Raw genomic sequence first — 21,489 nt, 5'->3', positions numbered from 1 at the left:
CAATTGTTTCAGGAAATTAAAACAGAAGTAAGAGGAAATCAAAAGTCTATACAGGAATTAAAAAGTGACTTTGCTCAATTAAGACAAGATTTGACACAAGTTAATTCAGATGTATCAGCACATGAGTCAAGACTGACACATTTGGAAACTGTGAGAATTGCTGACTTAGAGGTAATTCAGCGACAATCTCAAATTTCAATTGCATCTCTGCAGCTAAAACAGAAGGAATGTAATCTGAGATTGAGGGGCGTACCCCAGAAAGAGCGGGACAATTTGAAGGATTGGTTAATTGAAGAATTTGCAGTGTACTGGGGCCTCTCAAAAGAAGAATTAAATTCCTGGATTGACCAGGCCTACAGATTTGGACCTAAAAAAGATACTAAGATCACACATGACTGTATGGTGATTTTTAAAACTAAAGAGCAGAGAGATGATATTTTAGAAGAAACACATGTTATAAGACTTCATAGGAAAATTCTCCAAAATCAGAAAGTTCTAAATTTGAATCTGATTTGGTGAACTCTAAATCCAAAACTCTGTCCAAAATGTAGGTCAAAGCAGCAATAATAAAATGGGCCCAGGATTTTGGGCATGTTATATATATGCATTAATGGGAAAACTTGTGGAGGGTGAACTGGAAATTCACAACTTGCTATATACACTGAGATAGAACTTCCAGAAAATGTTTCATGGGTGGTATCTGACACCCTGGAAGCTCTCTAAAATGTACAAAAATGTCTCCAGCACCTTCTGGAGATGTAAAGAGGAAATGGGCACGTTTCATGTGTGGTAGCGGTGCAGGAAAATAGAGGTGTTCTGAGAGGACATTTATTCAGAGCTTAAAAGAATGCTAAATGTAGCTTTTTTTAAAAAACAGCAACAACCTGGAAGCCTTCCTACTGGGGATAATAGATCCGGATATTCCCAAAAATGTTAGCGAGATCTTCCTTTATGCCACAGTTGCCGCCAGGATGCTTATTGCATCAGATTGGAAAAGTGACAATGTTCCTTCTAGGACAGAAGTGATTCAAAAACTGGTTGAATACTCGGAGTTGAATAATTGGAAAAAAAGAAAAATAAACCAAAACATGTATTCATTTCTAAGTGGGAAGTAGTTAAAATATATTTGAAAAATAATTGTCGCAGTCTAAACTCTGTTGTAGGGGATGCAGGTGGCGCTGTGGGTTAAACCACAGAGCCTAGGGCTTGCCGATCAGAAGGTTGGCGGTTCGAATTCCCGTGATGGGGTGAGCTCCCGTTGCTCAGTCCCAGCTCTTGCCAACCTAGTAGTTCGAAAGCATGTCAAAGTGCAAGTAGAGAAATAGGTACCACTCTGGCGGGAAGATAAAAGGTGTTTCCGTGCACTGCTCTGGTTCGCCAGAAGCGGCTTAGTCAGACCCGGAAGCTGGCCACATGACCTGGCCAATAAAGCGAGATGAGCACTGCAACTCCAGAGTCATCCAGGACTGGACCTAATGTTCAGGGGTCCCTTTACCTTTTTAAACTCTGTTGTAGCATTCAAATAAAATCTGTAGTAGTTGGTAGTAAGAATCAAGATCACAGATAATTAAATATTTATTTATACTTTATTTATACTTTTGACAAGTTTTGGCAAGAAGTTAATAATGAATATGTGAAATATGGGATAGATGGGAAGTTGTATGTAAAGAAAGAAGATATTCTTTATTCTATTTATTAGATTTCCCCCCTTTTTCTATTAGTTGATTTGTTGTGTACTTTTTTATGAATGGATGATGAAGACTGTTGCTTTTGTTTCTTTCAGTTAAGCAAATACAATTTTAAAAAGAAAAGAAACATACATGGGCTATTACTGAATTCTTCCACACTTTATTTCACTGCCCAACTAAGCCTTTGCAGGTGTAAAACAATGGCTTTTTTCCAGCCTCAGAATAGCAGGATTGACAAGGTGGTATAGAGTGCAGATTATCAATTATTTCATCCACTTTTTAATAGGTTTCCTTTTGCAGATGCACCGTTTTAAGCCTTGGCACAAAACATCATGCCAACAGTAATAAATTTTGTCGCAGCCCCTTGTGATGATGACACAGTTGGTTGTATCTGGTTTTGCAGGACCTTTATTTCTTGGACGTTGACTATCCCAGTAGCTGAAAAGGAGAGGAGAAACTACTCAGTCTGAATACTTATTTTATTGTGTACCTCTTAGAATCAAATACTTGCCTATCCTCCAAACACTTATTGATTATTTTTGCAGTAACCCAGAGGAGTAACATTCAGAGGAGAATTCTCTTTCGGTCTAGAGCACTCCCCTGCCTCTCTGCCCTACCCTGTAGTCAGAGCTTACAGACTTTCTGCACTACCACCAACACCAGATGAGTCTCATTTTATTCCCCGTATCAAGAAGTTTGTAATGATTGCTTTTTTATGTTTTGATATATGCTGTGAGCTGCCCAGAGTGGTTGGGGGAAACTAGCAGATGGGTGGGGTATTATTATTATTATTATTATTATTATTATTATTATTATTATTAGTGTCTGATTGGAAGGCAAATCATGTGCTAGCCTGCAGAAACACGTACATCCAAACAGCACTTATTGTGCTTTCCTCAGGAAAATAAGGGGGGAAATATTCTTATAGGCAAACCCTATAAATTAATAAATGGTAGGATTTTGATGATTTGGAGTGTTGAAGGGAAGATTGCAGGCCAGTGGAAAAATACAGGCTAAACCTCCTTTCCAAGGCAGTGCCTCAACTGTGACAAAGTTGCACGGTGTGATGGCCTGGGACTCGGGCTCGGACTCGGAACCAGAGGAGTCTCAATCCGCACCAGATCCTTTGCCTCAGGTGGCATCTGAACCCAGTCTGGGGCATGATTCTGAAGAGCCCCAGTCTGCACAGGTTTTCCTGCAACAAGCACCAGCTGGTCCGTGTCAGGGGCCTGAGCCTGCCCTGGCTCCAGATGCAGGGATGACCTCGTTGCTTCTAGCTGGGCCATCACTTACAGCTGCTCCACTACCAGTTGGGTCAAGAGAGGCTGAGGCAGTCCCTGGGTCCATTAACCCACCGACATCTCCCGAGATGCAGAGACTAAGGTCTGAGAGAAGGAGAGACCTGAGTACTTGCAGGAGGAGTGCTTGCCTTTGGGCGAGTCAGGGAGGTGAGTCACCGGGGGATCAGGACTGGCTGTTACCCTGACAAAGAAAAAAGGCTGTCAGACCCCACCCCAGGTTGTGGGAGCAACTTTGCTGTTTGCTAGAACCTGCCTGAGACTCTGAGCCTGACCTTGCCTGGTTTCCTGCCTCGTGTCCTGCCTTGGCCTGTCAGACTGATTCGGGACTGGACCTGGACCGCGTTTCTCGGGTTATCCCCGGGCCCAGCACACACAGCTTACCGAGAGGGCAATCCTAATGCACTCCTTTTGCAAGAGGACGGTCCTAATCAGGTCCACCAGGCAATTTGACAGCATTTTCCAGTCTTTGTCTTTTGTCCATTCAGAGAACAAAGCAGGAGAAGACAGAGAGGGAACAGGGGTTGTGGGAGGGCTGTCTACCATTGGCAAGTGCCACAGCTCAGTAGCAGAGCATCTGATTTGAAAGCAGAAAGTCATTTTATGACTTACTAAATGTGTGCTCTATGTTTGTGCTAGGGAAGTTGGGAAGAACCTTTGAAAGTGGGATACTTTGGAGTACACTGGAAAGAGGACATTTTTAAGGGTTTACAGCCGACATTTCCACACTTTTATTTGCTGCATCTTTTGCTATCTCAAATCTCTGCTGGGGTTCTCTCATCAAAGAGTACTCACCCCACACTTGGGTCTTGGCTTCCAGGATTCCCAACATACAGAGTGTGGGCTGCCTTTGCACTCTGATTGAAGCAGGGGTGTCCAAACTTTTTTCTAAGAGGGCCAGATTTGATGAAGTGAACGTGCGTGAGGACCGACCAAAGTTGTCTTTTTTTTGGATTGAAGTTGTTTAGCTTTTTTTAGGATTTTACCCCAGAATATAAACTGCTGCATGGGCCATATTAAACTAACCGGCGGGCTGGATTAGGCCCCTGGGCCTGACTTTGGACATTCCTGGTAAAGCATCAGAGAAGCTTGAAAAGCAATTGCTTTGGTGCACCCTGTCAGCATTGCCCTTGAGCCAGTGCCACCAACTGGACTCATCCACTTCAGCCTCGACTGGGCCAGGCGATCTGGGGTAGCACTTCCAGAGACCACCTTCTCACAGGAACAGGTCTAAGTGCTGTGGACTCACAGCTTAGAGCTGTGAGCACCGGATTCACTTCCGCAAGAATACAGTCATTGCACAGCAGAGTATACCAGAGTATAGCAGAGCATAAACGACTCGGAGAGCAGCTCTGTAGAATATCTTCTTTATTCTATCTACAACTATAATACACAACTATATACAGAGCTAAATGAGGTCTAAACGAAAAATGCTGAACTGCACTGAGTTTCTGCAACTGCTCTTAGCAGCAACGTTATCTATACACACGATCTCTCTCTAACACTCTCTCTGACACTGACACTTTGATGTGGTGCTAGAGCGGAATAAGTAGAGAGCAGAAAACCACCCCCTCCTCTCTGGAGAATCAGCAGAGAAAATCAGCAGATTCTTGGATATGGGAGGGGTGAAATCTCCACATCCTCCCCCATTTCTTCCAACCATTCAAGAATCTAAACATAACTGCAATTTACACACACACTCCAAAAATTGTTCTCTGCTGAAATGTCATTTTGGCCAAGAGATTGAAAAAAGTGTTGCTGGAAGAGATTCATAAAGACCAAGCGGGCTTTCTCCCGGGAAGACCCTTTCTGACAATTTGAGGAATATAATTGAGATTCTGGAAAAACTAGAAGTGAACATAAATACTAAAGCAGTTTTGATATTTGTGGACGCGGAGAAAGCTTTTGATAATATCTCTTGGAGTTTTATGAAGAAGAACCTACAGGGGATGGGGGTAAGCCAAGGTTTTGAAAATGGTATAAGTGCAATTTATTCAGAACAAAAGGCTAAACTAATTGTAAATAATGTGGTGACAGAAGAATTTAAGATAGAAAAAGGGACAAGACAAGGTTGCCCAATTTCCCCATTGCTTTTTATATCGGTCCTGGAGGTTTTGCTGAACATGATTAGAAGGGACCAGCGGGTTAAAGGTATACAGGTCGGAGCTAAACAGTACAAATTGAGAGCATTCGCAGATGACTTAGTATTGACGCTACAGGAGCCACAATCTAGTACTAAAAGGGTTTTAGAATTAGTTCAAGAATTTGGTCAAGTGGCAGGATTTAAACTGAACAAGTTAAAAACCAAGGTTTTAGAGAAAAATGTAACACCGATTGAGAGAGAGAGGTTTCAGAAGTGGACAGGTTTGACAGTGGTTAAGAAAGTGAAATACCTGGGGATTAATATGACAGCCAAAAATGGGAACTTATTTAAAGACAATTATGAAAAATGTTGGACGGAAGTGAAAAAAGACTTAGAAATTTGGTCAAATTTGAAGCTTTCACTGCTAGGCCGTATTGCTGCAATAAAAATGAATGTATTCCCTAGAATGTTGTTTTTGTTTCAAACATTGCAAATTGTGGACAAGATGGACTGTTTCAAGAAGTGGCAGAGAGATATTTCTAGATTTGTCTGGCAGGGCAAGAAGCCCAGAATAAAATTTAAGATATTAACTGATGCAAAGGAAAGGGGTGGATTTGCCCTGCCAGACTTTAAACTTTACTATGAATCAGCAGCTTTTTGCTGGTTGAAAGAATGGCTACTTCTTGAAAATACAGACATTTTGGATTTAGAAGGTTTTAACAACGTATTTGGATGGCATGCATATCTGTGGTATGATAAGGTCAAAGCACATAAAGCATTTAAAAATCATATTGTCAGGAAAGCACTGTTTAATGTCTGGATAAGATATAAGGATGTATTGGAAAATAAAACCCCAAGGTGGTTGTCTCCGATGGAAGCGAAAGCTCTGAAAAGGCTCAAAATTGGAAACAGAACTGTCAGAACCCAAAACTAAGAATCTGTCAAGAATGTATAACTTGCTGTTGAAATGGAATACTCAGGATGAAAGGGTGAAATCTGCTATGATTAAATGGGCACAGGATGTTGGACATAACATAATGATGGCTGACTGGGAACAGTTATGGACCACAGGTGTAGTAAAGTTATAACTGTTAGAAAAATCATTCCTTGGTCAAGTAAAAGAATGTGGCCTTGTGGGTATCTTATCAGCCGCAAGGACCCTGGGAAAGGGAGCTGTGTATCTTTAAAACCCAGACTTTTCGGCTCCTTACTGTGAGAGGTTTATGGGAGGAAAGGAGTCCTTGATTAATGAAAGGTTTGACACCTGGGCTGGTGGTGTGAATCTCTTCCCCCCTCTCGGAGCTTATTTGTTTTCAAATTGCTGAGAATTGGGGATCTGGTTAATTTCCACAGGTGGGAGGAAGATTCTTTGATTAGGGTTCAAACCTAAAACTGACCCACCTGCAAAAGAGTGAGCTGATCAAATTAGGACTCTTGATTGGCTAAAAGTTACGACGCCAAGTCAGAATTGTAAATAAAAGGATCAAGGGATGTTTTGTGTTTTGCTCTCTGCCATTGCTCTGCAACTTGCAAAGATGCCCGGCTGTAACTTCCACCGATAGCCGTCGTTTCGTCCTTTTGAAATGGAAATCCTCAAACATCTCCATTACGCAACAGCTTGAAAGGACTCTTGACTATTCTAACTGTGTTCCTTTGTGAGTATGTAAAGCTAGTGATAATATACAGCGTTTTTATTTTCTTGTTTGTAAGACTCAAAAGAAGTGCCTGTTGATTTTCAACATGTTTTCTGTTATTCTTTTAAAATAAACTTTTATAGTAGAACCTGTTGGTATTTGTGCCTTTTCCGAGGGAATAGCTAAATCCAAGCCTTCCGCTTAGTTACGCTCTACCGTGAGAATTTCTGTCTGCAAGTCTGTGGATTCAGCTTGTAGAGGGGGGAATTGCCAGGTTAACGGGACACACCCTTCTCCCTGGATTGTGTCTCTGGGTTCCCCTGAACAAAAGGGAGTGGTGGCAGCCCTACCGGTGTTATTTCGGCCTGTGTTTTTGAAAAGTAAAACCCTTGCCAACCTGCTCAAGAAACCTGGTCTGGCCGGAGAGCAAAGACAGGTGATGGAGGGGCAGTAGGGGGTGAACGGAGCTTTACTACAACAGGTATGAAGTTTACGACATGCAATGCCTTAAGAGAGGATATTATGAAAATGGTATACAGTCAAGCTTGCAAAAATCTATCATTTGCCCGATAATAAATGTTGGAAATGTAAAGAAACTAAAGGTACATTCTTTCACCTTTGGTGGACGTGCCCAAGGATTAAGGCTTTCTGGGAGATGATCTATAATGAATTGAAAAAGGTATTTAAATATACCTTCTTGAAGAAACCAGAGGCCTTTCTCCTGGGCATAGTTGGCCAATTGGTGCCAAAGAAGGACAGAACTTTTTTTATGTATGCCACAACAGCAGCAAGAATACTTATTGCAAAGTACTGGAAGACACAAGAGCTACCCACTCTGGAAGAATGGCAGATGAAGGTGATGGATTATATGGAACTGGCAGAAATGACTGGCAGAATCCGAGACCAGGGAGAAGAGTCGGTGGAAGAAGATTGGAAGAAATTTAAAGACTATTTACAGAAATATTGTAAAATTGATGAATGTTAGAATGATGTTGGATAGAAATTAAGTGGTTTTCAGCTTTAATATTATAAGGGACTATGAAAAATGGATTATTTAGGTAAAAACTTAATGTCACAATATTTTAAAATTAAAGACTAGGATAAACAAAGAGGGTAGGGATTTGCTGAACCAACAAACCGAATTGGAATACAAAAAAGGGAGGTGTGAGGAGGTCCGGGAAATAAGCTAATGAAAAATAAGTAATGGAAAGATTGAGTTGATTTTAACCATTTTTTTATTTTGTATTTTTTTCTTTTTTATTTTGTAATACTTTGAAAATCTTAATAAATATCTTAATAAAAAAACAAAAACAAAAGTTGTTCTCTGCTTACAACCTTTGTTAACATATCTGCAGGTATCTCTTTCCCTGGCATATATGACACTTTTACAATACCATTTTGAATACATTCTCTAGCTCTAGCTTGAATAGCAGATATTTTGTCCTTCGTTTACATCCCTCTGAGTGGAGCAACGTTATACATGCTTTATTATCCTGATAAACCTGAACAGGAAAAGCGACCTTCACTTTTATGTCATCAAACAGTTGCTGCAACCACTCTATATCCATCAGGGAAAGAGTTAAAGCATTAAGCTCTGCCTCGCAGGAACTTAAGCTTACTGTTGCCTGCTTTCTGCAACACCAATCAAAAAGACATTGATTGTACAAATAACACACTTCTGGTGTGCTTTTGCCATCCATTGTGTCACTTCCGAAACTGGCGTCAGCATAGATCTCGAGACCTCCAGACTTTTGACTTGTAAGTCTCAATCTGTAATCCACAGTTCCTTTTAAATATCTTGCTATCCGTTTTAGTGCTTTCCAGTCTTGAACTGTGGGTTGATTGGCATACCTGCTGATTAAATTCACACTCACTGCAATGTCTGGCCTTGAACACCTTGCTATGAAATTAAGTTTACCCAACACACTTCTGAAAAGTGTTACATCAGGAAAAACCTCAGCATTTGTGTCATGCTGATAACCTGCGACCATAGAGGTATCCGCAGGATTTGCCTCAGTCAGGTTCAACTTCTCTATTACATCAGTGATCTTACGTGACTGATGCACCAAAACGTCACCCTGAGCATTTCTCTCAATCTCAAGAGAGAGATAATTTGCTAACTTCTCCTAGGTCTTTTAAATCAAAATGCTTTTGCAACTTTGCCAAAGTGCTTTTGTAGATGTTTTCATTCTTCCACACAAATAATATGTCATCTACAAAACAGATGCAATAAAGCTTATGCTGATTGGACTCTTTAACAAAAACACACGAATCAGCCTTTCCTTGCACAAAACCTAAGGAGAACAGCACTTCAGTTAGCTTGGTGTGCCAGCACCGTGCACTCTGTTTCAAACCATAAAGGGATTTTTTCAACTTGCAAACCATTCCTTTTTTTATCTGCACATGATCTGAAGGTGACATATAGATATTCTCATTTAGAACGCCATACAAAAACGCAGTATTGACGTCATGATGGGAAATCGTCATACCCTCTTTGGCAGCTATCTTCAACAACAGTCTAACACTTTCAAAGCTTACTGTTGGAGAATACGTTTCATGGTAATCCTGATCAAGTGTCTGAGAAAAACCTCTCGCTTTATGATTAAATGGGCACAAGATGTTGGACATAATATTATGTTTGCGGACTGGGAACAGTTATGGACCACAGGTATGAAGTTTACGGCATGTAATGCCTTAAGAGAGAATATTATGAAAATGATATACAGGTGGCAGATGACCCCAGTCAAGCTTGCAAAAATCTATCATTTGCCCGATAATAAATGCTGGAAATGTAAAGAAACGGAAGGTACATTCTTTCACCTTTGGTGGACGTGCCCAAAGATTAAGGCTTTCTGGGGAATGATATATAATAAACTGAAAAAGGTATTTAAATATACCTTCCTGAAGAAACCAGAGGCCTTTCTCCTGGGCATAGTTGGCCAATTGGTGCCAAAGAAAGACAGAACTTTTTTCATGTATGCTACAACAGCAGCAAGAATACTCATTGCAAAGTATTGGAAGACACAAGATCTACCCACTCTGAAAGAATGGCAGATGAAGGTGATTGACTACATGGAATTGGCAGAAATGACTGGCAGAATCCAAGACCAGGGAGAAGAGTTGGTGAAAGAAAACTGGAAGAAATTTAAAGACTATTTACAGAAATATTGTAAAATTGATGAATGTTAGAACAATGTTGGAAAGAAACTAAGGGGTTTCCAGCTGTAATGCAGATACAAAAGATTTTTTTTTTACAAATGGGTAAAAGCTTAATGGTAAGGATTTGCTGAACTAACAAATTGAAGTGGAATACAAAGAAGGGAGGTATGAGGAGGTCTGGGGAAATAAGCGTAAGGAAGATGTTATGGAAAATTGTTTGTTTTTTAATTGTTTTTATGTTGTATTTTGTATTTTGTATTTTGTTTTTTATTTTTCATTTCTATTGTTATATTCTAAAAAACTTTAATAAATATCTACCTTCCAATCGCCATCTCCTTCCTCCACACACAGCTGGGGCTTCCCAGCTCACTTCACCCCCAGGATCCACTGATCTTAGCTCCCGGACGTAAGAAGTGGGATTTCTATCTGGAGCAAGACATAAAAGTCCTCCTAAATTCCCCTGAGATCCTAGCCCTGAAAGCTCAGCTGTTAACAATGACTGTGAACCATTTCTCAACTTTCCAGCAAATTCTAGCCTTCTTGCTTCCTTCACTTACGAAACCTGCCCGTGCAATTCTAACCTGGAAGAATCAAACTTGGTTCGACCAAGAATGCAAACAGTGCAGAAGTAGGCTTAGACTTCTTCAGTCTGATATGAAATCAGACAGCACCCAGAGCAAAATCAGGGAGTTAGCCCAATTCCGTTCATACTACAAGAAGCTGCTCCATCATAAGAAATTGCTCTTTGCGAAAGAACGCTGGACGGCACTGTCAGTGGCCATTAAAACCCGTGACGACAAGAAATTCTGGAATTTAATTAATGCAGGTTTAAGACCCCCCTCATTCATCGCTAATAACATCACAGCAGCCAGTTGGCACTCTCACTTTGCTCAGCTGTATTCCGCCCCAGATCCCGAAGTAAATGTTGTCTCCACTCTTCCAGCATCTGCCTTGCCCCCCTGGGAGCCAGTCTCCCCAGAGAGATGTATACAACTAATCAGCACGCTCTCAGGGGATAAATCCCCGGGGGAGGATATGATACCACCTGAGGTATTCTTATCGAACCAGACGTGGTGGGCCCCTATTTTAGCATCTCTCTTTACCACTATTAATGCTACTCTTAAGATTCCACCTAATTGGAAACAGAGCATAGTCATCCCAATACATAAAAAGGGGGACCCACAAGATCCGCGTAACTATCGTCCTATCAGCCTGCTAGATATATCATACAAGGTCTACTCTAGATTCTTGCTAGAGAAACTAATCAAGTGGGCTGAAGAAACAAAGCTATTCCACCCGGAACAGGCTGGCTTCCGTAAAGGTCACAGCACATCTGGCCAATGTCTTGTTCTATTTACCCTGATTGATAAATACCTAAACAGGTTCAACTGCAAACTGCACGCGGCTTTTGTGGACCTGACCTCTGCTTTTGACTCCATCCCCAGAGATAGGCTGTGGCAGAAGCTTAGTTACACTAACATAGATAAGAGACTCCTCCACCTTCTTATGGAAATTCATAATGACATATCGGCCAGAGTAAAATTCGGCCCTCTGGGTGCTCTATCTGATCCTTTCCCTCTGAATAAAGGGGTCAAACAGGGCTGCCTCTTGGCCCCTTTTCTATTCAATTTCTACATCAATGACATCGTTACAACCATGAAGGCCCTAAATCAATCTGCCCCCTCTTTACAACAGCTCAAGATCCCCATATTACTCTATGCGGACGACATGGTGATACTGTCTTTAACCAAGCAGGGCTTAAACAACATGCTCAGAGGGCTCATGACATATTGTGATACCAACTCCCTCAAAATCAATTTCGCCAAAACCAAAATTCTTACTTTTGGCAAGAAAACTCGGAAGCCTTTCTGGAATTTTGAGGGCCACTCTATTGAATACTGTTCAGCATTCAAGTATTTGGGTATCACTTTTCAGCATGGGCTTAGCTGGTCAGCTCACCTAAATATGACCATCCTGGCTGCCCGCAGAACCATCAAAGCCTTGGAGAAATTCTTCTACGCAAAAGGCGGCCAGTTGGTTCCACCAATCAGAAAAGCTTTTATCAGCAAAGTCCTCCCAATGTTACTGTATGGGGTTGAAATCTGGGGGTGGAATTTAAAAACACTACAACGGCTGGAGATTCTGCAAAACTCTTTTGCACGAAAGATACTGGGTCTCCCCAAGGGCTCGGTTGCTGCACAGTTGAGAACAGAACTGGGCCTCCCCTCCATTGTTGCGAGAGCCCACATTAGAATCATTAGTTTTTACTGTAAATTAATCAATGCCCCAGGTTCCCTACTAGCTAGGCAAGCCTTTTTAACTTGTTCTCAAACCAACAAATGGTCCAAGGCCATGGAGACTATTACTGCACGCTACTCCCTCCCAGACCTCGACACGCTGTCATCTTGGCACCAACATAAAATCCGGGCCTGGATTCTTACAAGAGACGAGGCCATGGACCGGGCACAGTCCTCCACAGCCCGCCTCTCCATGTGGCTCCCTAAAGTGAAAGTGGTAAGATCACTTGCCAACTACTTGATAGACCTGACGGAGCCCAATTTGAGAAGAGCGTTTACTATGGCCCGTTTCCATTCTATACCCACGGCCTTCCTGCAGGGGATCTACTCTAAGACCCCTATTACTCAGCGTTTATGTCCATGCACAATGAACGAAGTAGAGGACTTCATACACTTCTTTTTCCATTGCCCTATTTATGAGCTAATAAGACCTAAGCTCCTCCTCCTGATCCCGTCCACCATTACATCTAAGGAAGACTGTTTGAAATCACTTCTTGTGGACGCAAATCCCCAAATTTCACGTGGGGTGGCAATCTTCATTGTGCAGGCTCTGAAACTCAGGGCTACTTTGACTGGGTAGTGTGTCCTAGACCTGGACCTGTTTTAATTCTTTTATTAGTTTTTCAACCCAATGTGCCGAGACTATTTTGGGGCCATTTTATGTTTTATATACATCCGCATTTTAGATTCTCGGCGTTGGCAACCAAATCTTTACATTATTGTATTGTTGTTTTATTGCTATGGCCAATGGCTGATGCAAATAAAGATTCATTCATTCAAAAAAGAGAAAAACCTCTCGCCACTAATCTGGCTTTATATCTGACTACTTTTCCGCTCTGATCAGTCTTTACCTTGTAGACCCACCTACTGTCTACACACTTCATACCTGGTTCTGCTGAAACCAATTCCCAAGTATTGTTCTGTTTCAGGGAATTCAACTCAGCTCTCATGGCATTCAGCCAAGGTTCTGCATCTTTTGCAGATAGATTTTTAACTTCCTTATAATTGGCTGGTTCAAAGACCACACCAGAGTTACTTGTGACCGCAGTCTTAGCGAACTCTTTAGAAAACCCTTTTGGTGGTACACCGGTCATGCAACTTCTCATTCTTATCAACAGATAAATTGCAACACTCTTTCTCAGTTGCTTTTGCAGTTGTACCTGAAACAAAAGGCAATTGGTACAAACCATTTACACATTTTGCATACAGAATCAGCTTGCCATCTCGACGAATTTCACAACGAGATTTAGCAAACACCACCTTAAACCCCTGACGATCAAGCTGGAAAACACTCAACAAATTGTCCAGAATATGAGGAGCATACAGGACATTCTTAATAGTAGCATTCAGGCTCTTTAAAAACACAGTTCCCTTAGCCAAACTCGTGAGAACAGTCCCATCTGCTTGATGAATTTCTTTTTCTTGCTTCTCAAGCTGAACAAAGAGACTTTCATCTTTGGCCACGTGGTTGGAACAGCCAGAGTCGACTACAAAGAAACTCCGCCCACGTTGATTGGAGCAGCGAGAGATCAAAGCCTTTGAAGTAGCAGGTGCTTGGGGATTTCGTCCTCCTCCCCCTCTGCCTTTAAAGTTTCCCTTCTTCTTTGAAGATTTCTTGCTGCACTGGAAACTCAAATGGCTTTCTGCTCCACACGAAAAGCACCGCTTCAATTTCAAAGCTTTAACAGCAGCAGTTTCACTTTCACTTTCCCCTGCTGAAAACTCAGGCACATTTGCAAGCACATTTTTAACAGCACCATTGTCTCGGCTTTCTCTAACAGCCTGTCTGCGACCCCACTCATTCAAGAGCACGCTAGCCACATAATCTTCTGTTAGCCGGTCAGAAGGCATCGTAGAAATCTGGGCAGCTACTCCATCATAAGACTCATCTAGGCTATTTATCATTAGCATTGCAAACACAGCCTCTGAAATAGCCAGGTCTCGCTGAACAAGGTCCTGTCTGAGGCATTTTAACTGAGATGGATGGCTAGGCAAATCACCACCTTTCTCCAACTGCAGCCTGCACAGCTTCTTGAAGAAAATTACACTGGAACCAGCATTCTGCCTCAAATGCATATCTCTCAGTTTATGCCAAACAGCTCGTGCAGTCTCTTGACCCTCTAAGTTCACCAACAAGTGGTCTGCAACACTCAAAACAATTGTCCCTCGGGCTTTCATGTCTGCAGCATGCCACTCAGGCGAATCATCATCATCCTTATCGGGAGGGTCATCTTCTATAGTGTAGAATAGCTTTTCCCTCTGTAAAAGCGCTTTCATATTGACCTGCCAAACTGCATAGGTTTCAGGCGTGAGGAGAGGAAAGGACAGTGCCATCTGGCCAGGATGTGCACAGGCCATGTCTGCTATTACTTAAAGCAAGACACTTCCCTCGTGCAACACAGATAAAGCCTTGGACTCCTTCAGCCACTTCCCTCGTGCAACACAGATAAAGCCTTGGACTACTTCAGCCACTCTCTCTCCCACTCAGAGCGCAATTAACAGGCAAACAGGAATGCTATCTTCTTTCTTTGGCAGTCAGCAACATACCTCCATAAATCAAGCAGCAGCAACAGCAACAGCGGCAGCTTGAACACTCTGCTCCAAAACAGCTCTGCTTCTGGGCACCGCAAATCAATCCAGCATGCAGCCTCCGTTCTGCCGTCTGGCAATCAGCAACAGAAACCTCTGGCGATTGGACGACTGGGATGACTGGAACAGCGACTGGTCAGATGACTGGAACGACGACTGGGCCCATAACCGATGTCAGCATCACCCTTGAGCCAGTGCCACCAACTGGACTCATCCACTTCAACCCCGACTGAAAAGCAATTGCTTTGGTGCACCCCAGGTCCCTTCCCTCTGGAGTGCTGGAGGAAGTGGAAGGGTTGGTGGCAGCAATGGCCAGAGAATAAATCCCAGTGGTTGAACTGCAGGGTTGTTGTGTTGCAGCTTGGCAACAAAGGTGGTGTGAGAGGCTCATTTAATCACACATTTCCTGCCTGTGGATTTTGTTCTTTTCTATTTTAATTTTGTATTTTGTAAAGCACTTTGAAGCTCTCTGGAAACGAATTGGCCTATAAATTAAAACATTATAATAAAGAACAATATAAACACACAAACATCTTGGCTCTCTTCAAATACTTATTGCTTATGAAAGTTCCCAGATGAGGAGGAGTTTGGACTTACAGAGTTTCGATGCGAAAGCCCTTTTGATAGCAGCGCCAATCTGAGCCTACCATGGAAACTCCAATAAAGTAATCGGTCGGTCTGGGCTTCACTATGGCTACAGCAAAGGCCTACATCACAGAAAAGAAGAAAGTCCAGATAAGGGGGAAACGAAGGAGCAAAAATGCCTATGTCTTGGTCTCATTGAGGAGCAGGAAACTTTAGCTGGCAGAAATGCAACGGGCAGATTAATCACCATAACAAGCTGGTTTGCGCATGTAACACCAATCAGGGCACAACTGCACTGGCTGGTGATTAGTAGTCCAAATCGAATTGCTGGTGTTGACCTATAAAGCTTTACATGGCTCAGGAGCCAATACCTTAAGGATTGCCTCTCCCCTTAGGAACCCACCATACCCCGTGCTTGTCATCTGAGGCCCTCCGCAATGTCCCAGAGAGGTTAGAAGGATTGCAAAAAGAGAAGGGGCCTTTTCTGTGGTAGCTCCCAATTATGGAATGTTCATCCCAGAGAGGCTTCTCTGGCGCCATCATTACATGCCTTTAGGCATCGGGCAAAACCATTCCTCTTTCCCCAGGCTATAAAGTAATCTATAGCCTGCAAAAGTGTGGGGGAGAGGACTGTTATTATGATTGTTTTATTATTAGGCTGTCTATTAGTATGCTTTTTAATTATTTCATGGCAGAGTGGGGATTCAAATCCCGGTTTCCCAGGTCTCATGTCTGTCCCTTATCAGTCTCTACAACCACGGCAGACGCTGAAATCTACCCTCAAAGTCACACTCCTCCATGGTCTCTGAACAATTTATTGCATGATCTGCTCACCTCTTCCTCCTCACTTTCAACACATAACAATTTTGTTTCGTATTTCATCCTTTCGCAGTATTGTATGCACTGTTTCCAAGTCCTTGGGGTGGCAATGAAGTCAAATAAATATAGGGCTCCATGCCAAACAATCCATTCCTCACGTAACCTGTGGTGAATGTCACCTTTGAGCAATGCCCAGAATGTGAGAGGAACAAAAAGAGAGAAAGGACAAGTGAGGTTGTAGTAGAAGCCAGCTTGTAGGACTCTGCAGAGTTTAAAATACTGATATTAGGGGGAACCTTGGGAGAAGCTTGGGTGGGGGAACCACCCCCACTGAAGAAAATCTAGCATTGTCCTCAAAGACCCACTAGGACCCACTGGCTACACACTGCAGTTGGTGCTGAATGCTGCAGCATGATTGCTGACAGGAGTGAGGCCTTGTCAGCATATAACTTCTTTGCTCAGGGATCTGCGCATGGCTTATTTGGTCTGAGAAGTACCATTCATTTCCTTCCCTCTTTCTCTTTTTGCATCCATTAAAAATTCACTAGCGAGATTTCTAACAGATTTGGGTCAACAGCCCAAAGTACCAGACACAGACTGAAAGGTGCAAGGGAGCTCCACCAGGTCTCCTGTGAAATTTGACCTTGCTGTAGCCAATTCCTTCTAGACAGTTTCAGAACTGTTTTTGAGTACAGAGTATAGACCAAAAAACCTAGAACGACCCACCATTTGAACAGTAGGAAAGAAAATATAGGAAACAAAAGCTGTAGTACTGACATGATGGGAAAGAAAATACTTTTTTCTTACTTCACAGGCGCAGGATGAATTCCCTTAGCATGGAAAGGAGGACATGTGGGGACTGGTCATTGAGTCATGAGTCAGGTTCAGTATTTGGCCCTCAGGACAAATGCCTCAACAGACATGCTAATGCACCAGCTTGTTCCTCAAAGGACTATGGGATTAACCAGACATCCGTAATAACAACAACAACAACAACAAAATATTTATACCCCGCCCATCTGGCTAGGTTTTCACTGTAATGGAGCTGTTGCCCTCATAGGCTCAACATCATGGCCTTTTGACTGTTTCCATACTATTTAAAATCCTGTACCTAATAGAGAACTTGTACATAGTACACAGAGAACTTGTGACCTTCCCTATGTTGCTGGTTTGCAGCTTGAGCCCGTCACCCTGTAATTTCACAGGGAAGAGCCCTAGTGGGCCAGAGCTAGTATGCTCATCCCTACAGCCCTCTGCACATGTGCTCACTTAAAGCACCTGAAGAGAGCTACCCATTCTCTGTTTCCAGCTGTGCTAATCTGACTGATATTTCAAAACGGGATTGGCACCAGAATGTGCCATTCTAGCCTGTAATGGAAAAGAGAAGTCCGTCCCAATGGTTCTGAAATCGCCTATTGCCTCAAAGGTTCTGGCACCTTGACCTTGACCAATAAAAGTGGTTTCTGAGTAACTTACTAATAGCCTGCTGTAGTTCACTGATTTTCTTTTTCTCTTCGGATATTGCCGCAGATATATTCTCAGCTTTCTTGAATTTTGTGATATCTAAGAGAGTGGCAACAATTGAAGTCGGGAGGAATCTCAAACAGCCATGCACAGATACTGAACAGCCATGTTTCTCAAAATATAATATTTACCTTTCATATATAGGAACCTAGGAAGTTGCCTTATACAGAATCAGACCATTCATTAACCTAGATGACAATTGTCTATGCTGACTAGCAATGGCTTTCCAGGGCTTCTGAAAGAGGTCATTCCCACCTCTGCCTGGTGCTGCTGAAAATTGAACCTGGGGCCTTTTATAACACAGCAATAACAATGGCATTTGCACGTCCACTCAGCTGGAGTCCTTTCCTGGAGCTTCTGGATAGCTCAGTCAGTAGAGCATGAGACTCTTAATCTCAGGGTTGTGGATTTGAACCCCCCATTGGGTGAAAGATTCTTGCACTGCATAGGGTTGAGCTAGAAGACCCTTGTGATCCCTTCCAACTCACCCATTCCTCTTCGACTTCCCTGAACTGAGTAATGAGGAGAAATGGTGGGCTGTGGAAAGAGCTCCTGCGCAGACAAAAAGTAACATATGACTTACCATCTGCCTCAAAAAGATCCGGAAAGGTGTCTTCTATCATTTGCACAATCTTTGTCGTTCCTTCTTCAAATATGGCTCTCCTTTGCACTTCCTTAACATCTAAAGGTGATGATGGGGAAAGTTGTTCAACACATGTGGGAGAATAGCTTTGCTTCCCCCAGCACCCCTTTGGAAGGGATTAAGTTGCATTTGGAATGAGACTTCTGTCGTAAAAGTTCCAATATGTAATGTACTTCCCAAAATTCGTAAAGGAAGAATTTCTCCTCTAGGAAGGTCTATTTTCAAGCCTTAAGATCTAATTTAGAGTCCTTAGCCCAATATCTTCATAGATAGATGGTTATAGGAATGAGTGTGTGTGTGTATTCTGAATTGCAGAGGTGCCGGGCCCTTACAGGAGATGGACATGATGGCTCCCTCATCTTGACAAGGAGATCGAGACCTAGAATCCCCTCCTCCCTCCACCTGACACTTGACAGAGGTGTTCTCCAGGATGTCTGTGGGTACTCCAGCGTCTCGATGCCCTTGGGAGTTGAAGAAAGCATTTCAGCCTTGGGAAGCTCTCCTTCCCCCAGAGGTGAAGCAACCTGCTCTGGTAGTCGGAGTGGCACTCGTCCCAGGTGGTGTGGTGTGCCACTCACGGGGGACGTGGTGTGCGTCCCGGAGGTCATAGCACGTGTCCGGGGGGCATGTTATGCCCCCCGTAGGGATGGCGTGCTTCCGGGGGGGATGCATACCGCTGGGGTCGGTGCACAGTGAGTAGGGCGCGCCCCGGGAGACACTGCTGATTGGGGGTCGGCATTTTGTCCTCCCCCCTTTGGAATGACACCCAGTGCAGCTGCCCCCCCCCCACGGAATGCCCCTGCCTCCCCCTGACTGAGTCTCTTTCAGTAGCAGGATAGCTGCCAGCAGGTGGGCTTGGCTTGGCTGACCAGGGTTGGGTCTACCCCACTCTCACAGTCCAGATTTGTCAAGAAAGGAACAGCTGAATGCACATATTTACGCTGGGCCTTGAACATTAGGAAGGTTTTCTACAGGCTCCCAAAAGCAACAGCCTGGCCCCCAACCTGCTTCATCCGTGAGGTAGTGGAGCTGCTTTGGGTACTTCTCAGATTTGAGGACCCTAGGCTGCAACAGATGGTAGAGGTTGCAGTGTGCTCATCCAAGGAAGGGGTTAATCGCCGGAGTACAAAGGAGCAAGGCACATTCCAGAAGAACTCCCAGGGGGAGGGACAGAACTTTCAGGAGACAAACCCAGCACAGATAAAGCTAGCAAATCTCCCATTTCTTTACTGTGCTATAGACAGAGACCTGAAAGAAAGTGTGGCTATGAATTTCAGATGAGAATGCTTCCTCTCTTCCAACGAAGGGGAAAGGAACAGGGGAATGGGAAATAGGATGGAAGGCTACGAATGTGGGCCCAGGAATTTATATTGCCTTACAAACCAGTTAAAAGTCTTACATGTTTATCTCACCAACTGAAATCAGGGGGTGAAAGGGCTTAGTAGAGACCAGAACCTATCCTTTCCTTTTAAAGGTCTCCACTGAAATGAAGCAAGCAAGAGTGAATTGTAATTCTGCCCATTACCCTTTTATATTTTACTAGAAGACTGGAACTTACACAGATAGGTCAGCATTATTGCCCCTATAACGGAGCCCATCACAAGCACTGCACCAACATACAGGGAATATGAAGATTCGAAGAACTTTTTCACTTTTTCCTGCCAAGGTGTTAGTTCTCCTTGATGGACAGGAGGAGAGAAAATACTGCTTTAGCCATCAACAGACAACATCCCAGTGCCACCCCAGTCAAAAAATTCCTTATGATCTCTGGCCACCCATCTAGATCAACATATGGCAGTCAGCTTCCTAAACCCATGGTGGGGGGTTGCTCCACTGTGAAATGCCAGGGGGCCAGACCCTTGGAAGGTAAAGTGGATGAAGGAATCTGGCATGGAAGTATTGCTTCTTGAAGACACTTTTCTGCTCATGTTCCCTGTCTGGAGGCCTCAGGAGCATGAAGAGACATCACCTGGGACTAGAAGGATCTTGGTCTGACCCAGCAAGCTCTGAGCTGAGGAGAGACTTAACGTAGAGAAGTTGATCCTCAACTAGCAGAGTGGATTGGACACCCTCAGTGTGTCTGTTACCCCAGCCTGCAACAAGGACACAGCATACTCATGGGAAGATTGGGGTTGTGGAGTTCCATCTGGCTGCCCTCCATCAAGTAAGTGGAAGGGGCTGCCGCAGTGGATGGGTTGTAGTGAGGGTGAGGGCACATCAAGGAGAGCTTTCATTTCAAGCTGGGGCTGTTCACTGCCAGCAGCAGATGGTGGACACAAGCTCAAGTTCATTGCTCCTCAGTTGGACTTGGTGGATGCCCTGGACCTATAGAAAATGCTTGTCCTCGCTCTGGTCCTCCCCATCACAACTTTCCTTTAGTGTTCCTCCTCCATGTGCTAATGAGCATACAGACCTGGTGCTTTTGCGGCCTTGTCTCCTGCAGGTGGTTCAGCTTTCTCTGGCTTATCTATATAAAGACGGGATGAGTATAGTAATGTTATATGATGAGATGAGATGATCAACATAAAAATAAACATCGAGCAACAGCCCGAAATATTTCAGCTCTGTCAATTGTCTACAGTACAATGTACTGGAGGGAACATATCAAGTCAGCAGATCTCTGTGTTCCTGTGAAGAGAAAATAGTAACCGAAAGGATTTACCTGGTGGCTGTTTAGGAGCCATTGAACTGGTTTCTTATTTTTTCCACAACCTGTGGGAGTATAAAGTAGACAGTGAAGTCAATGCCTTACTTAAAAGCAGAGTCACAATGGGCAATTCATAGGCAGTGTTGCTATGGAGACCCTCTCCCAGTTAATATAATTGTTAGAGGGAGTTACTGTAACAATGCACTTACCTGCATTTCTTATCCCTCTGATCTACCTCTCTACAATCCCACTATAGAACTCTGCAGGCATCTTTTAAAGTGTTGTGTGGTTCACAATAACACAATACATTTGATAGTCTTTAAGCTGCCCAAATAATATGTATTGTTTTTGCTCTAGAAAGACTAATAAGGCAACTCTGAAGATGTTATTATAATGCTAATTCCTTCATACCTGACCTTGATTGTTTAAAGCAGTTAAGGAATCACTGTTTCACTGTGTGTGTGTGTGTGTGTGTGTGTGTGTGTGTGTGTGTGTGAGAGAGAGAGAGAGAGAGAGAGAGAGA

The 21,489-nt window shown here is 43.2% G+C and overlaps 1 protein-coding gene across 3 annotated transcripts; it reads right to left on the bottom strand.

Annotated features, from left to right (window-relative positions):
• Positions 1 to 1,832: 1,832 nt before the first annotated feature.
• Positions 1,833 to 21,046, bottom strand: LOC310685922 (latrophilin-like protein LAT-2). Of its 3 annotated transcripts, XM_083459040.1 has the most exons (8): positions 20,982 to 21,046; positions 20,733 to 20,786; positions 19,878 to 19,997; positions 18,260 to 18,358; positions 17,629 to 17,715; positions 16,168 to 16,331; positions 15,346 to 15,455; positions 1,833 to 2,126 (listed from the first exon to the last, which is right to left on the bottom strand). In XM_083459040.1, the coding sequence occupies exons 1-8, from the start codon at positions 21,001 to 21,003 to the stop codon at positions 1,952 to 1,954; spliced, it is 831 nt and encodes a 276-aa protein (XP_083315166.1). In that variant the 5' UTR covers positions 21,004 to 21,046; the 3' UTR covers positions 1,833 to 1,951. The 3 variants fall into 3 exon arrangements, with proteins under 3 accessions (XP_083315166.1, XP_083315167.1, XP_083315165.1); XM_083459041.1 differs by lacking the exon at positions 19,878 to 19,997 and having other exon boundaries at positions 20,982 to 21,045; XM_083459039.1 differs by lacking the exons at positions 20,733 to 20,786; positions 20,982 to 21,046 and adding an exon at positions 20,435 to 20,644.
• Positions 21,047 to 21,489: the final 443 nt, after the last annotated feature.

Source organism: Podarcis liolepis, assembly GCF_965112155.1.
Source record: "Podarcis liolepis genome assembly, chromosome: 9".
NCBI lineage: Eukaryota > Metazoa > Chordata > Lepidosauria > Squamata > Lacertidae > Podarcis > Podarcis liolepis.
Note: the sequence above shows the minus strand (reverse complement) of the source record. Positions and strands in the feature narration are given on the sequence as shown.

Excerpts from the sequence above, each read along its gene's own strand:
- LOC310685922 (XM_083459039.1), bottom strand. The coding sequence starts at position 20,537 with ATGTGCCCTCACCCTCACTACAACCCATCCACTGCGGCAGCCCCTTCC. Across the intron at positions 18,359-19,877 it reads AATAATGCTGACCTATCTGT|ATGTTAAGGAAGTGCAAAGG; the intron begins GTAAGTTCCAGT and ends CATCACCTTTAG. Across the intron at positions 17,716-18,259 it reads GGATCTTTTTGAGGCAGATG|ATATCACAAAATTCAAGAAA; the intron begins GTAAGTCATATG and ends CCACTCTCTTAG.